Source organism: Neodiprion fabricii, chromosome 6 (assembly GCF_021155785.1).
Source record: "Neodiprion fabricii isolate iyNeoFabr1 chromosome 6, iyNeoFabr1.1, whole genome shotgun sequence".
Taxonomy (NCBI): Eukaryota; Metazoa; Arthropoda; class Insecta; order Hymenoptera; family Diprionidae; genus Neodiprion; species Neodiprion fabricii.
Genome location: NC_060244.1, coordinates 24,327,349 through 24,344,810, shown reverse-complemented (window position 1 = coordinate 24,344,810; position 17,462 = coordinate 24,327,349). Strand labels below are relative to the sequence as shown.

The 17,462-nt window shown below is 45.2% G+C and overlaps 1 protein-coding gene across 1 annotated transcript in view; it reads left to right on the top strand.

Annotated features, from left to right (window-relative positions):
* LOC124185862 (connectin) overlaps positions 1-17,462 on the top strand; it is a 32,685-nt gene that overhangs the window by 8,458 nt on the left and 6,765 nt on the right. Inside the window, exons 2-3 of the mRNA XM_046577046.1 lie at positions 429-438; positions 4,362-5,403. Coding sequence (XP_046433002.1) covers positions 4,365-5,403 — 1,039 coding nt within the window. The 5' untranslated portion in view covers positions 429-438; positions 4,362-4,364. The remainder of the gene's footprint in view (positions 1-428; positions 439-4,361; positions 5,404-17,462) is intronic.

Genomic DNA, 17,462 nt, shown 5'->3' with positions numbered 1-17,462 from the left:
TCCCGAAGGACGAACTCTCGCAAATTCTTGACGCGGCGTTATGGCGTACATATCTATAGGACTTTTAATTGGGGGGGGATGGGGTGACTCGGCCGAGGAGGTTACGTCTCTCGAAAACTGCCGCAAGATAAGAGGGGTCCCCGATTCCCCGACTGTGTACCGCACACATCGGTACGAGTCCTGAAGGAATTGTCGGTGAAGATTAGGGAGAAACTGAGTGAGCCCTGGGCGTGAGCGTGGTTTATTTTTAACCGTTTTCCATGCCCCGACATTGGTTCAATTTACAGCCCCGGCGGTTCCCGTACGTGCTGCGGGACAGATGACGTCACTACACGTGTATCAAAGCTCACAAAAACCGCAGCTTAGCGTATAACGCGCGGTGGCTCCTGGGTCGAGTTATGACCTCGGATGCATTTTTATAAATGCAGCTATTTTTCGGTCGAGAACCACGCGTCATAACGACAATAATTTTCGAACCTCCCATAACATATTTATGGCGTCAAGCCCTGCGGCTGTAGACGGTATGCGCGACTCGCAGGCGTCGAGCTTACGTGGAAACACAGGGTGTACAAGTGTGCGGCTTTGAAATGTCAACGAACGAATGGCGGACGTGATTTTTCCTTTTTCCAGGGGGCGTTTTTTACTTCGATGCAACGCGCATCGGGCGCTGGAGTGCGCATATGGAGTCCGGGATATTTACACCCACGTGATGCGGAGTAACTTACATTAGCTATGCGACACGTTAGTAAGTTTAATTAACGGTAACGATCATTCTGGATCCTCTCGGTTGGTGTCGCTGCAAGCTCCGCGGTCATTTTCACCGTTTTAAACAGTCACGGACCGAACAATGGAACTCGGACTCTACTCGGACTGCAAAGCAAACGCACAAAACCACACATTCCCTTCACCCTCGTTCGAAGAAGAGATGTCGATACAAAGCGAGAGTTATGCCTGTCCTTTAACTTCTTTATTATCGAGTACTTTGCTGCGGACCTTTTTAGTGGACATAACTTCCAGAAACGTGATTCGGCAGGCGTCGTTCCGTTGCGTCTACCTGGCATGAACACCCCAACTACACGAGTAGGGCAAAAAAAACGAGCGAAGACACGTCACGAGTAACTCGACTAGTCACGTGACACTTGGCTCTGATCTGATACCCAAGAGGCAATATCTGTCCAGTGACGTCACCCGATCCTTGCAATTCTATCGCTTTCCACTCAGTTCCATTGCGCAGGTAAAACTCAACACCAGAGATCAAACCCCGATTCGTGTGCATCCAATGTCCATCGAATTACTTTCATCTCCTCACAGGGTTTGGACTCTGAAATTCAGATCAGTTTCGAGTTCGGAAATAAGTGAAAAATGTGTAATAACACCGATCCGCATCGCATTTAACACCCGAGGTGAAATATTTTGTATCAGTTATACGTGGTTCGCGATATCGGTCATGCGAGGATCAATTGTTGCCAGGGATTTTTAGCTCGCGAGGGTCAAACGTTGTAACGACTATTCCTGCAGTGGTCCGGAAAATTCTCTGAATTTTTTTCTCTCATTCCTTCAGTTTCCAACTGGAACATTTTTGCCGTCCTGTTCTGGTCCGACCGAAAAAAAACCAAATACATTCCGCTAATGGAAAAATATACGGAGAGCTGGAAAATAGAAAGTAAAAGAAGTTGGACAAAAAAATTACATCAGAGAATCCACGGCTTGGTTTTCACTCGCAAATTCTTTACCTCCTCGTGGGTAACGGCTCCTCAACAATGCGTGGGTACGGGCGTACAGCCTGAGGCTCGTTAGTTATGACTGGTTGAAATGGGTTAGACAAACTCGGTTCTAACATTATTTGAAAGGATTTACGAGAAAAGAAGCAACGCGAATGTTGTAAATCAAAAAGATCGTAGGAAACGTGGGCTGATTGCTACACACGGCTGTATCTCGCATCGCTGAGTCATAACCGCGAATCTAATCTAACCCACAATTCCTTAGATCACTGATCCCGGAAAGAGCAGCTTTTAATTATTTGGTTAATGAAAATTTAGGTCCCTTCGCAGCACCGAACTCCAGATAAATCGATCGGAGTATATTTATCGGATTTCTTTGTATGTTATCGTAACACCGCTCTTCGGCATCGTATCTCGGCATAACTTGTGCCTATAACGAATACATTTCGACGGATACGTTATTACATGTCTCGTATCCAGCATATATTCTTTCGCAAAACGCTACATTTAACAATTCGACGATTCTCGTTCCGTTCCGTTCCGTTTCGTTTCTTTGCATCCGTTTCTGCGTGTGCGTGTATAGCCGCGGGTCAGACTCGCGTGCTCTCAAGTACGCCCTCGAAAATACCATCCTAAAATACCCCGAACGTATACTCGAAGGTCCTAAGAACCTCGGGCGAAAGAAAGCACTCGAGATGACGGTGATTAGACACTCGCGTGGGCGTCTCTAATTTCCTTCGTAATTTTCTACAACTGTATTACAGCGCAACACTTCTCTTCTGCATCTTCCATTCGAACTCGGGGTTAAAGATCGTTCAAAAGTTCCCTGCGATGGCTGGAACGCATATTATCGGTCGCAGAATACAATTTTTTCCAATTTTTACACCCACCCGATGTAAGCAGACGCAGACCTAGACCGCACCGCTTTAAGGGTATTAAGTAATAGAGCACGAGCCACTTGACGGAACGGATTTGAGAGAGAGAGAGAGAGAGAGAGAGAGGCCACGAGAGCAGACAGCTGAAAATTGTTCCCCTTATCATGTCCGACAGACGCGACCTCGGGGAGAAGACAAGAGCCTAGAACCAGACATGCGGGGTCTAGCCAGGATATATTTAGGGGTATAAGAAGGGTGGTCCCGGGGCCTGGCCTCGGCGCCAGATAAGATTTAAATTGAGAAGAGTTATTCGAGCTAGTTGCTATAAATGGAATGCCGAAACGCATTCCAAGTTGCGTCCTAGGGCTAGTGCCACGGCTCTTCTTCCCTTACGAGGATGTCTTTTGGCCATTCTCTATTCGACGAAGCGAATCGGTTAGGAATTCCTTGGCAGTTGAGAGACCACCTGGGTATTCGAAAACTCCCGTATAGGTGCACGTAGGCACGTTCGAGCTCGCTTCTCATCAATTTGTCTTTAGCCCGGCAGGGTTGGACCTGCGTCTTAGGATCCGAGGGCAACTCCTTCGGGAAGGAGCAGAAAATATACGTCGAGGAACCCGAAGTGAAGAATACAGTTTTTAAAGCGATAACCTTATACGGAGGAAAGTGAGAGCGGATGCTCGGCTCAGGTGCGTTGGATAAAATTTGGTAAAACACTCCGACGGTAAATTGAAATTGGTAAACTTTCGGGTGTTTATGGTCTGCGCTTCAAAGTTGTACAAAGCGTTGTGCATACAGTCCTGTAGACTGTAAATATTATACATACATGTATGTATACCTACCAAAGCAACGTGACGAGTTATCTCATAATCACCACCTGATCGACCGTATAGGAGAGTACCCCGATGGAATTTCATTTAAAACTTTAGTCAGATGTAAAATGACGGGACCGAATTCCGATAGTTCGAAAACGCGACGAGTTTTTAACCAGATAAATACCGTCGCGTCACTCGGAGTTTAAAGGTGATCTGAATTTACACAGATTCTCTGACCCTCGGTGTACGACTATTCGTTTCTTTTTTTCAAATAAAAACGTAAGAAAACACCGCTTCAACTCGAGAGAATCAAAAAGAGATGATAGTAGTGTGGAGTGGGAGGGGGGACAACAAAAAAAAAAATTGAATGCAAAGTTAATGTGTCATCGCGTCTGCAAAGAAGGAGGCGGATGAAAGTTTTCGTAAAAATAAAAGGCAACCTTAAAGTGCAGGCGATGGAGGGATATTATGCAACTTTCCACTTGAGGGAATAATTTTTCAAAGAGCTTATACGTTCACCGCGTCCCAGCTATCAGTCGGATAGCTGGGAGTTTTCTTTGTTTTGCGGAAAGAGGCGCGTCTTTATACCTTGCAGGGAAAATCCCGCATTTGTTTTTCCACCCTCAGAGATTCTTCCGGACCATCGAACCCGCGCTAATCTTTTTAAAATTTCTATCGCGATTGCGATTGCTGTGTACAGCTGACTAGCCTGACGGACCAGAGGTTCGTTCTCCTTGCGCATTATCCCAATCACGGTTGCCTTTCGCCCTCCAAGACAAAGAGGACCGCGAAAAAGAGATTACCAAGAAAAACTTTTCGGATAAGGTGTCACGTTGAGCACGGAATAATCGCGACGAGCTTTGTTGAAGACGGGGGTATTTTATCCCGATGAAAATCAATGCTTGCGAATGATTACGACTGTCGTTAATTTCTCACTTTTCTCTTTGCAGACAATGAGGCTTCCGGCGACGCACGTCGCGTTGTTTCTGATCCTGGTACTGGTGCCGTCCATCTTGACGACGACGTCGCGAACGCGAAGTAAAAAGAAGACGAAAGATGTGAAGCAAAAACCGATGAACATCTGCGACATCACCGAGCAAGGTTCTCTTATGTTTTGCTACTGCAGTTCAACCCAGTTGGGTCTTATGACGGACGTCAACTGCTGGGTCTTCGGCGCTCTCGAACCCGACTTGCCGATATGGGGTTACTTCGATTCTCAGCCCGAGGTGCGGAAGCTGAAATTCACCCTCAGGCCCGACGGAGTCTTCAATCACATTCCAACGAAGCTGTTGAAGCAACTGAAACACCTCGAGGTTGTCGCGATTCAGTACGCCATGCTGAGCGTCCTCGCCGAGCGAGCGTTCTCGGACATACCGGGACTCGTTGAGATAAATTTGAGCCAGAACAGGATCGTAAACTTGTCGCGGCACGCCTTCGAGAAGATGAATAACCTGACCCACATCAACCTGGACGACAATCGGATCACTGAGATAAACAGAGACGTCTTCGGAAACCTGCCAAACCTGAAAATGCTCTTTATCAATAAAAACAACCTGACGGTCGTTCACGACCAGGCGTTCAGGCACCTGACATCCCTCGAGGAACTCGAGCTGAGTGGAAATCAAATTTCCGTTGTGACCAGGGAGACGTTTTACGGCTTGAAAAACCTCGTGCGTCTAGATCTGAGAGTCAATCGTTTGGCAATGATCGGCGATAAAACTTTCGCCGAAATGCCCAAGCTCAAGGAAATGGATCTCGCCCAAAATCAAATCGAGTATATATCCGAAAAAGCTCTCTACGGAATGACGAATCTCCTCAAGCTCAGGCTCAGCGAGAATGAACTCGTTACCCTTGAACCGGACTTTCTCGTCGGCGCTCCGAACATTTGTCTCCTGGACCTCAGGGACAACGAACTCAAGACGATGACCTTCGACAACATAAAACCTATCGTGACCAACCTCTACAACAGCATTAGCTACTTCTACCTGGAAGGTGAGTTTGCAGGATTCTGTTATACTCTGACTAGAATCCGCTACATACTTAAGGCTTCGAGATGGATCATACATGTACCTGTCAGCGTATTGATTTCAATAACCACTGATCGTAGCTTCCACCCAACAGCCAGTTTCTCTCGGGCCATGATGCTAACCCTCAAACACCACACATGGGTTACGGTGAACCATAGTGACATTTTCAAAGAGGCAGCACTCCCGATAGTATTATCCGAGTATTTTCCATGTAGCTTGGAAGCTATAGAAGTCATTCCTTTTATCCATCGATCTGTTGTTTCTTCATTGTTCGACGCCTCGATCGAAAGAAGAAACATCAAAATCGATGTATTGGATACCGAGATATCTGCGATATCAAAACGCTCGGTTACGCTACGGGTGGCTACGGAAGTGTGGTGTTTGAGGATCGAGTCACGCGGCACATGTCACCTGCTGAGCTGAATAGCTAGTCAGCCAGAATTAGTTGACCAGAAAATGCCACTCAAAATCAGTATTTACGTCGTCCGCTCGGGAATCGTTGAAAAGGTATGAATGTCCCCATAAAACCAGTGCGCACTGAACAGGGGTTTAAGGGTTGAAATCAAAGGAACCTTGAAAGTTCCATTCGATCAAATTCCAGCTCCAGTGGAAGGAATCGTTTCCTTCAAAATCCGTTCCGAATGGTTTTTCAAAGGATCCATTATTTCTGCGTGGATCCTCAATACCCGCTTCAAAGAACCGCTTTTTCCATCAATCCCTGTCCCATATGTATATACGTGACTGACGTGTTTTTCGAAACGGTAGCGTCCGGTCAGCCCTTGATTTTCCCGCAATTTACAGCAAATAAGTGAAACAAACAAACGTCGGTTGCATCGTACGGCTTATATCAGGGAACGGGTGCTTGAAGCTGATACGGGCGATGACGCAAAAAGACAAAGTCACGTGCAGACGGATAGATCTAACTTGTTAGATCGGGCGTTACGGGCCGCGCACGTTCGCTACCATCAAATATTCCTGGATCAACGAACGTGCGGGCGTTCCACTCGGCATGTACTTCGGGTTAATGTATCGAGTGCATGGGGCACTTGTGTATCATGCACGCGTGACCTTAGCTGCGCTGGATCCAAGTCTGCCCCCTGCGAAAAGGGAAGGACCAACGAGAGCGAGAGAGAGAGAGAGAGAGAGAGAGAGAGAGAGAGAGAGAGAGAGAGAGAGAGAGAGAGAGAGAAAGGGAGAGAGATAGAGAGAAAGATATTATAGACCGGACGAAGAAGGGAGGGAAGGCTTACGCGGATCACCTTAACGAGGCCCCATCCACGTTTTATTACATAGGGGTCGTCTGACATCTGCCTTTATGTACTCTGAGGTCAGGCGGGATACTTTAGGTGGCTTGCATGAGGAGAGCCGCGTCTCTCTTATGGGAATATGAGCCAGACAGGAGGGAAATATAGCGCAAATACCTAATATATCTTTGGCGAAAGTGCCAAACTAGCCTGCTCGCGGGATATTAATCCGAACGGAGAACCGACGCGACGCAACGCACGGGGTGGAAGCGTAAAAAGAAATGAGATAAAAAAAAAAAAAACAGAGAAGAACCCCCCACCCTGGGCAGACGGCGAAACGGAGGGGAGGAAATCGTGGATTTCAAACGAAGGGCCCTCCTCCTTGCCGTCCCTCGATATCGTCCCTCCGCTGAGCCCACGGGTCCTTAACAAGGATCTATTCTATTAGCGGGAGACGTGGGAGAATTTGTCGCTGTAAGGGAGCGGAAAGGACGGGAGATGGAACAGTGGCTGCAGCAGTATTTAGGAGGTAATAGCACCTAGCCGGTACCCATTAACGGGGTACACACCCTTACGGTGGAGAGGGGGGGCATTCGCATGTGTCTTGTAAACACATTGCGGTCCGAAGGGTTGTTGCGGATCAACTTTTACTCAGAAATCCTGACTTTCTCCTACGGATCATGATTAGGCTAGATTAAAGGGTTCGCCGGCTCTGTTATTTTTCAACAAGAGCGATGCAGGCTAATTTATTATAAAAGAAAAGATTGGATCTTTGCAGGCGTCGAAAGTTTTACTGATGGGCTTGAGAGTGTATACTGTGTATTAGAAATAGTTGGAACTACTGGATCCACTCGTTTTTCTTGTAAGCGACCCTCGCCTGCAGGTCGAATTTAAAAGCTCGATTCAATCCGTCTGCGATTGAGTGCAGAATTTGACTTTGAATAGGAACGTTCCTTAATTGGGCCACGCGTACACGTTTTCTGCACAGAGTCCAAATCGAACGGGGAGAATATAACGAACTTGGTGATACTTAGACGCAGTAATTGACCCGCGTTAGAACCGGCGAGAGAATCGCAGATCTCATAGGGAGATTCGAATACGTGCATACATATATATATATGCATATATGTATGTATGTATGTATGCATGTACAGCTTATTTATAATATAGTCCGTGCGGTGCCTTGGATCGTTCGTTACAAAAGAACGGAACTTGGTGAACTTTGATACTCTAACAGCGGATCAATTTTACGGCTGTTTACGTATCCCAGCCACAATCGTTGTAACAAGTCTTGAAAAAAGTGCGTATCTATCCAGTCGCGATTCGTATACGTGACGGGCGTACATACTTACGTATACCGTGTGTATAGATACGAATTACGAATGGCGCATCGATAAGGCTCGACGACGCACTCCCTGACATAAATCGCAAAGCCCCCCGACGCTTTTCGACGCCCTTCGACGCCGATTCGCATCGACCACAGCCTCGCCACTCCCCCGAACCAGACTAGACTACTTCTATTTATTTTACTCCTCGTTGCGTATACCAGGCGACGGAGATCACGATCTCGTGCGTGGGAAGGGCGGAGATTTGGGCGAAGAACAGCCGACGGCGGGGTGATTTTATACTTTTTATCCGACTTACGAGTCTTGCTGGGTGATGGAAAGAAAACGGGAAACAAAAAATATCGTGAGATGCTCTGTTTCAGATGCGGGGATTTGAATTGTGGTGAAATATTGATAAACTCTGAAAGGTTTCCTAACGCGGAAAATTTCATATCATATTTATATACAAAGGGACCAACACCCCGGAATTTGAAAAGGTTGACTCTTAACTGTCCATATATATTACATAGGAGCTGATAAAAATTCATAGGCTGTACGAAATACTGTGTATATGTATATATATATATATATAGGTATGCGTCCGTGTGTTATGAAAAACCTGATGTTGACTGCATGAAATCAAATCTGCTCTGCTGTTCCGTACAGCGGCATATACACTGGAAAACGGTGCTGGCAGCGAAAAAATGTTCATTTACAGAGGGAAATGAATTTATATACGCGTCAGAGAACTGATTCGATGAAATTCTCTACACGACGAATTAAATCAACAAACAAAGAAAATTCTGTAACAGTGTTTCGTTTAGGAAGAAACAGAGGGTACGTACATATTATTTCATGCAATGGGACTCTCCCGAGTCTCTGGCATCTCTTTGATTGTTTCAATGATTAGAATTCCAGGGTATATAACCCGAGGCGCATTCTGTACAATAAAAGAATTAAGAAGGAGCGAGAGAGAGAGTGAAGGAGAGAGGAATAGACAATTGAACAGATATTTCCACGTTCTCCAGATATAACCTAACGGTCGTTAAAACTTTACCGAGACAATAAATTGTAAGAATTAGTAAAACACACCGCGTATGGTCCAAGTCGCGTGGGGGTTATTAGAACAAACATTTGTGACTCTCGTCTTGGCGTTGACGCATCGTGAAAAATTTCCCACGATGCCTACGCAACAACGCTCGTTTTACGCACGTATGCTTTTATTGCACCCGTAGCTACGTAGCTACGCACGCATCCACCTATAACGTACGTACGTGTATGCACATTGCACACGTTTGCTATACGCGGCGCGGAGTGGAGAACAAGCCGTGACATGTGGCGTGCGAATCACGATTCGCGTGGCCACGGCATTGTTTCGGGTTAAAACAATGAAAAACGGCCGGGAAGGAGAGGATGAAAAAAAAAAAGAAAAAAAAGAAAAGAAAAAACGAGAAAAAGGAAAAAGAAACGGCGTTCCACGGACTCAATGGATGACGTCACTAAGCCACGAGTGCAGCTCACCGCAGTGTACAAAATTCCCGGTTACGGACCACCATGGGATCTCTGCACTCGGCGACGACGTCGAGACGCCCAACATCTGCCGAGCTAGACTGCACGCACGCACCGGCAGAAGAGAACCGTTTTTCCGGATTAAAATCCAGCCTCCTCCCTAATCGCTTGTGACCCGACCCGGTCTAAACCAAAATATACACGAATCGGTGTCCGTGTGTTCGTAATTCATGCCCCCCGCGCTATTCTAATACCCTAGATGCTAGAGACGTTTTTGAAAAGGGTTAAACCGATCCTCACCACCCAGTTTGCAGTGCACGCGTCCACGCGCGTCTCATTCGACATTTGTCAATGTCCGTCTTCCTCTCGCTTCAGCCTGGTTCACCCATGTGATACGGAATACGTCACGGCCAGTATTCGCACGTATGCGTTATACGTGTATGGCGTGTACGCATATTTACGGGTGAACAATGGCGGGTTGATTCCGAATTCGATGGGGTAGAGTCCGGTTTACAACCCCCCTTACATTCCATTTTATTATTATTATTATTATTATTATTCGTTTTTTCTTTTTCTTTTTTTTTTTTTTACTTCTCCTTCTCCCTCCTTACATTGTCGATCCGGCTCGATGTTTTGACTTAATCCTATAACGCGTATTATTCCTGTGTAAATACGCGGCGCAAGGGTCAGGGGAGTGATACACTGCAGGGTCTTGATTGCTGCCGGAGCTGGTTTTCTTTTTGTCTAACTCTATGGGAACTCGTCATTCCATACAGCGCGATGTGCACGCGTTACTGCGATCGCCTGCATTTCGGACTACGAGTTTGCTCGTATCATGTACGTGTAGAGGTTAAACGAGACTCGGACGCTATTTGATTCGGCCATTTAGGTGGTATATATAATACATGCATACCTGCGTAGTTTTATCCGCTTTACTGCACACCGCGAAAATTTAACCTGGGCGGTAAATCGTGTCGTTTGGATGTTTCGTTTCAATTTTCGTCCGATCATTTTCACTCGTTCCCTTCCACGCGGCTGCCGCGGCGACTGCTGATCATCGCTGCACATTTTCTACTAAATCGAGGAAGACAGAGTGAGAGAAAGAGATAAATACAGAAAGAGAAGATGGAAAGCCGGAGCCGAGCGTTCTCGGAAACTGCGAACGAGTTAAACCCGCCTAAAGCCGCGTCAATAAAATCCTGCAAGCTCGTATCGTAGAGAGATAGAAAGAGAGAGAGAGAGAGAGAGAGAGTGAAAAGGAGAGAGGGAAATAATCCTCTTCCAACAATCCATTTCGGAATATTATACGATGAGCCTAGCTATATCGTGTATTCGTGCGCCTCCGTACTCAATGTGTGAAACTTAGTCGAGTTTTCCGTCTGCCAACATACCGCGTTAGTATAAAGCACACCGCCTGTATGTTATACATACATGTATGGAAAGTATATTGCTGAACGTAATACAAGCAGAGCAAAGTAACCGCGGGAATGCACCCATACTTTTCTCAAATACATACGTTATATGTACCGCATGCATGTATCATACGTATGAGGCTGCAGAGGATCCGGGATTGTCTATTTTCTTCTTTTTTTTTTTGCTATCGCACAAAAGTTGGTCGGGGTTTGGTATACGACGTGACGTTAATGAAAGGACTTGTATTTTTCGACAAGAATTTTTACGCCGAAGCTGAGGATTTTCCAATTTATTTGTTTCTGTCGTAAATAATGGGATTCACTCGTTGTATCGTGTAACACGTTTACGGGCGTACGGAGTAAGTGAAAAGCTTCTTCTTTCGAGCTTTGCGAATATAAAGGGAATGAATGTATTTATATAATATGTAGCTACATCGATGAAACGAAAGATTTGGGTAAGGAGAGAAAAATATAACGCGGAGGAAAGAGAATTCGCAAGGGATGTCAAAATATCCGAAACCCAGCCTCCGTTCCTAAGTGAGCTTGTGTAAACGAACGTTCAAAATGTAATAATGAATAAGGAAGAGATTTTCGTGAATTCACAGCTACGTACATACCACGTCTACGTTATAGCAGACCGTTCCCGATCATTGGGTTATTCTCGGAAAACTTCTTCGGAAAACTCCTGATAAGCGGCAGGTTGTTGAGATATGGCGATAGATATATTCGCCCTGCTCTAACTAACGACCCGACAGGACTCGTTGGGAATGAAACACGTCTGTCGACGGAGATACCGCACATAATCCTAGGCTAGCTTCGGGGGAAAACCATTCGAGACTACTCGAAGAGAACGAGTAAACACATATTAATGTACATAAATCACATTGGTACTTGATATAATGGACCGCCCACTGCGTTCCGGGCTGCACAGAGCTCCGGGGCACGCATGTGTGGTGGAGTATAATACGTTTACGGATATGTATATACAGGCAAGGGTGTAACCAAACACGTTTCATATTTTCTGAGGGGCATTGTTAACGCATTAAACGTACAAACATATCCACCCCCGATATTGTACGTCGTGTGTACCGTTCGGGTGCTTTGAAAACGACGATAATAAATCCCGGACGAAGTTGATAATAGGCCCGATACCGGGCTGCGCGTACACCTACGTAAATATAAAAAAAATTTCGAGAGGAGGAAGGCAATTCGATCGGCGTAACGAGGCGAGAAGGTTCTTGAAATAAGAATTAAGGAAAACATCTGAAGGAAACATGGAAGGGAAGAATATTTGGTATTTCGGTGCCCCGAGTCCCCCGGGATTATGTATCCATGATTATTTCATAAGGGTTGCAGGAATATGAATATGTATATATCAGAATTTATCGCGCCGGATCCGGGCAGCCGAATTATTGTCCTTGCCTCGGTGTGTACGCTGCGCGTTGTACTTGCCAAGAGTTTGCGTTAAAGCCCGAAGTTGAAGTGCTGCCGGCTAATGTCTGGCATAATGAAACCAAAACATCCCCCAGGTTGGCCAATGGGGCCTTAATCATATACCCATATACCTGGGAAGTTTTGGAACCCCGGTGTCTCGGGGCCCCGGGGTAAATTGTTATTATTGCATAACAGGACCCGGACGTTTTGATTTGTTGTCCGGTCGCGCGTCCCTTTGCGTTTGTTTACCCCCCCCCCCCCCAACCTCGCTCTCTCCGTCCCTTTTCCGTTTGCTTCTCCTCCGTTTAATTAGCACCGGGAGTCCGAAACAACGTAAACGGAAGATAATCGCCCCAAAAAAACGTTCCGAAACGCGATTGATCGCCGGAGATGATATCGAGTCGAGCAAACTTAATTCCGCTCATCGAATTTTCGGATCATCATTTTATGTGCCGGGCTGTTGTATCGAGCGTCAAAAGTGCAGCTGCAGCAACGAAGCGATGATCGGACGTTGCGCGGTTAAAAACAATTAATGGAGAGCTGTTTCTACCGCGAAATCAAATTTTGAATCGCTGTGCACGCGCGATTGCAGATTGAAATAGTTATTCACCCATCGAACGTTGCGAATCGTTTTCAACTTTATGTCGAGGCACACGTAAAAATTTATTTCTACAAACTAGTATCGCCGTTTACCCTTGATTATTCGCGTGTCTCGAAGGCTCTGGAAAATGCCGCGGTGTTGCTTAAATAACACGTATCTTATACATTTCGTTTGTGATATAGTTCGATCCGGCGATGATTCACAGCGGTAAATAAACGACCCTTAGCCAATTCGCTAAAAGCACTTTATTAAATTGATAAATATATGAAATATCATAGCCAGCTCGGTTGGGGGAATTGTGCATGGTAGAGCTTCCTGCAAAGCTCGAGGAATCTGTTTGCTCTTCTATATATATATATAATACATTATACACACGTATATATACGTATACGTGCCCGCGCGATCAATCGATTGATTATATAATTATGAAACTTTTTAATTGTCAGCTAACTTTTTCTGCAAATTATTCGTTATACCAACAGCGAAAATCTGGTCGCTCGATAATTACTGAGATAACGAACTACTATTTTTACTCGTTATTTTAATTGATTAATAATTAATGGATCCATTATCCGTCTCGCCGTTAACTGTATACCTACACACAGCCGAAGATACCGCGCAATTAGGGAAATGGGGGACGTACGAGTTACAACTCTGCGCGCTAACATTTAAATCCGCTCGAAAACCTCTTGAATTATAATATCAAATTAGAATGAAAAACGGTGGAAGTAAACAAAGACGAAATTTCCTCGTAAAGAGGAAATCGTTACGGGTGCGGTGGAATACGAGAAGATTTTACAACATTTTATTTTTTTTATTCGCAATATCCGCAATGCGTAGGAAATACATTGGTTCCGAAAGTTCAATCGCATCTGATTCAACGGTTAAACCTTATAAAAGATGCCTTAAGGCAAAACGATGATTGAAAACGGGTTTGGAAAATTCTTAACTTTGATATTTTTACATCGAAAAATAAAGGCCGGCTGTAGTTTAACGGTTTGAATAATTTTTATTTTTCCAACTGTTAGCTTTTTCATCATATATATATATATATATATATATATAGCACGTACAAGTTCCGGCGGGAATATTCAAATGATACACCGGCAAATTCAAGCAAGGATTTCATAATTTGCATACGTAGATGGAGAAACGTTGTATTAAGCCAGGCGCCGCAGCAGCAGAAGCGGTAGTTTTTATCAGGAGCTACGTATTTCGATGAAAAATATGGTAAGGGTTATTATTTCGAAAGTTGGCGCGGTTAATTGAGAAATCGATATTTTTTGCGGGCAGGTAGGTGAGTCTGTATTTCTTGCTCGCGTCCCGACGAGGCTCATATTAAATGCAAATAACCTTAAAACACCGCGTTTCGCTTCAAAGTTTATCGTCCAGTACGAAGCGTGCGGTCGTACCGGGCGTATGGTCTTTACAAAACCACGTGGCGAAGGGCGCAGGACATAATTCAAAAGTTAGAGCCTCGGAACCGCGACCTGGACTCTGATATTCTCTGTTACACGGAGGAGCGTTAAGAGCGTGCGGCAAAGGTTGAAAACTTGAACTTTCTACGGGTCGACGAACAGCGTTGCGAATTTGATTTTTCGCCGCGATTTTTCAAAGGAGCCGCCATCGCCGGGCACTTTACAAAAGCCGAGTCTGTCTGCAAGAGTCGCTGGCGGTAGAGCCGCGATCGCAAGAAAGATAATCCCGATTCCGCGAAACGGTATAACTGCGTAATGTCATGAAAGACGCGGTTGAAATTGAGCGAACTTGCACGCGCGATTACCGAGTCAACGCTTTCCCTCCATCTCTCCGACTTTTGTAATTAGTAGCAATTTTCTCTGCCGCGTGGAAAAACTTGCGCGTTTAACGCAGCGTGTAAATTTCTGCAAAGACATTTTTTCCGTCTCAACGAGGAGGAGAAAGTTGGATGGCTGGGCAAAGAAAAATGCAGATGCATCTTGCGGGACGAAGAAATGAAGAGACAACGGAGCACTTTGGAAAATGGAAGATATAACAAACGGAAGAGCAACTCTGCGGAAGCTATTAAATGGCTCGAGTAGCCGGAAGACGAAGCGAAAAGGATGCGACGTTGCTGCCGATAATGCATCGGGAAATTGTTTAAAAATAGAGTAGCTCGGTGTATTCGACTGCCGTGCCGGCGGAAAGTAAAAAAATAAATTAAAAAACAAATAAAACCAGTTATCCGTAGATCGAAGAATTGTACGAATGCAAAATTCCTCAGCGATGTGAGAAGGGAACAAAAAAAGCAAGAAAGGCTTTCCTTATACCGGATTTGAATTTACATTTCATGCGGGTTAATCTGATTGAGACATTTGAAACAAAGATGGCGAGTCCCGGATTAAATTGGCAGGGGTCTAAAGTCGCCGCGGAAAAGTCTCAAGTCAGCCGAAACCCTGAAATTGGACGTGATACCGCGATACCCGCGTTACGTCGGGGATCGGCCGGATTTTGTATAAACAAAAGTCGAGGCAAAGAGGGTTTCGGTTTCGTCCCTCGGACGCGCTAGCGATGGGAACGAACAAGCGCGAGGCATGGATCAGGATAAAAGTTTGAGAGAAATATGCAGGGACGCGGACGCGTCGTGACTCGGGATGAGAGAACGCCGTGAGAACTTTGTCCCTGGAGTAAAAGACACGCCACGTTCCCAAAAGAACGCGTGCGTCGGTCACGTTCAAGGTACGAACACATCGCAGAATTTTCCCGTTTTCGCGAATAGTTCGTATCGGTGCTACGAGGAGACCGAGAGTCATGGTATTATGCACCGATGCGACGGGGCCGTAGACAAATAAAACAGGCTAGAACAACGGGAGGGATCGGAGAATCGGAGGGATGCAAGAGCCTCGCCTAGCTAGCTCTACATATACCTATATATACGCACACACACACACGCATATGTACAGACTTTCCGCAGAGCGTACGCCGGTCGAAAAGGGGTGGAAAAGGGGGTTAAGGTAACTGAGTTTGGCTTTTAGTGCCCGAGTTCGGGGTGAATACCATATCAGATGAGTGACATTAGATGTCGGAGACGCGCAGGTTCCTCAGGGTGGGGGATAAAGGTGCAATCGGTATTATCTGCGCCGTGCTATAGCTATGTATATATATATATATATATGTGTATACTTGTTATACGTATAGCGTGCAACCCTGTGCGTCGAACGAGGAGAGATCGGGGGGTCGGAGGGTGGAGGGTGGGGGAGATATTCAGAAATGAAATTTAACCTCGGGGGATGACGTTGTTAGGAGGAAATATTTATCACTCCTCTCCAACTTGTCGCGGGCCTAAGAAAGTGAAAGTATACGTATAGTGTAAGTAAGATGCCTACGGGGAGTGCGGAATTGCCACTTTGGTGTGAATTTCATTTTCGCGAATATTGTGGGTTTACACCATTGCTAATATTTCCTTGATTGCCTTTCACGGTACCATGGATATAAGTATATATGTGTATATTATATATTATACGCGTGGAGGTAAATATAATATTCGAGACTCACTTTTACCACTTTGCTCGCAATGAGGTGGTTGAATGCTCTCTCAGGATCTCGTGTCCATGCTGCAGCTTATCGTTGGTACTTGAAGAAACGGACGCGTTGATGCCTGCAACATTAAATTCATTCTATAAATTTGTATCGTCTATCGGATGTAAATGCTTGCATTAGAAGATGCAAACGTATGTAGAGAATTAATAAATGACAACTGATAGGCGCGCCTTCTGTGTTCGTGTATAAAAATTGCAAAGTGATTGATTTATAATGCTGGTTACATAGGTAATAATTATTATCAATCGCAAAGATTGAAATGATTAGACTCTTTTTCGAATCCCACATTTCCATCAATCTTCATTCCGCGTTTCCACGTAATTTATACCATAATAAATTCTGGCATTCGCAACGTAGCCAATTCTCGTGCATTTCAATTACGTACATCAATAATTTAGACTTTGAAATTTAGTAGCCACCTGTGAATAATACTCTGATTTTATCCACTGTTCTCGCAGTTTTGTTTCTTTTTTTTTTTTTGTTTTATCTTCTTTCCTGCCTAAATTATTCTCCTTGTTTCTACCTAATAAATTTTTGATACGCTACGCGTGAAATTTGACAAACTTTTATCCGAATGTATAAGTTTTACATCAGAGCCAACCGGTATCGCTCGTGTACGGAAAATTCGTAGAAATTTGATTGTAAGGGTAAAATCGATTTTCGGCCCTTCGGTGCCGTTTTTCGACGTCGACTCGCACGATGATTTCTGACCCGGCGTGAATCCCTGATTGCGTGCGGACGGTTTGCAAATGATTCGATCAAAGCGCATTGCGTCGAAGGTGACCAAAATGACGTTTGCATTCCGTCGATGATAAAACAGGAAGGGGTGTTCCCGGCAGAGCGGCAGACAACCACGCCTCCATCCTAAAATTTCATCCCCTAAATGATTAAAACCTAATATCCCAGGGACACGCCCACGATGCAGGGTCCCGGTGCCCGGC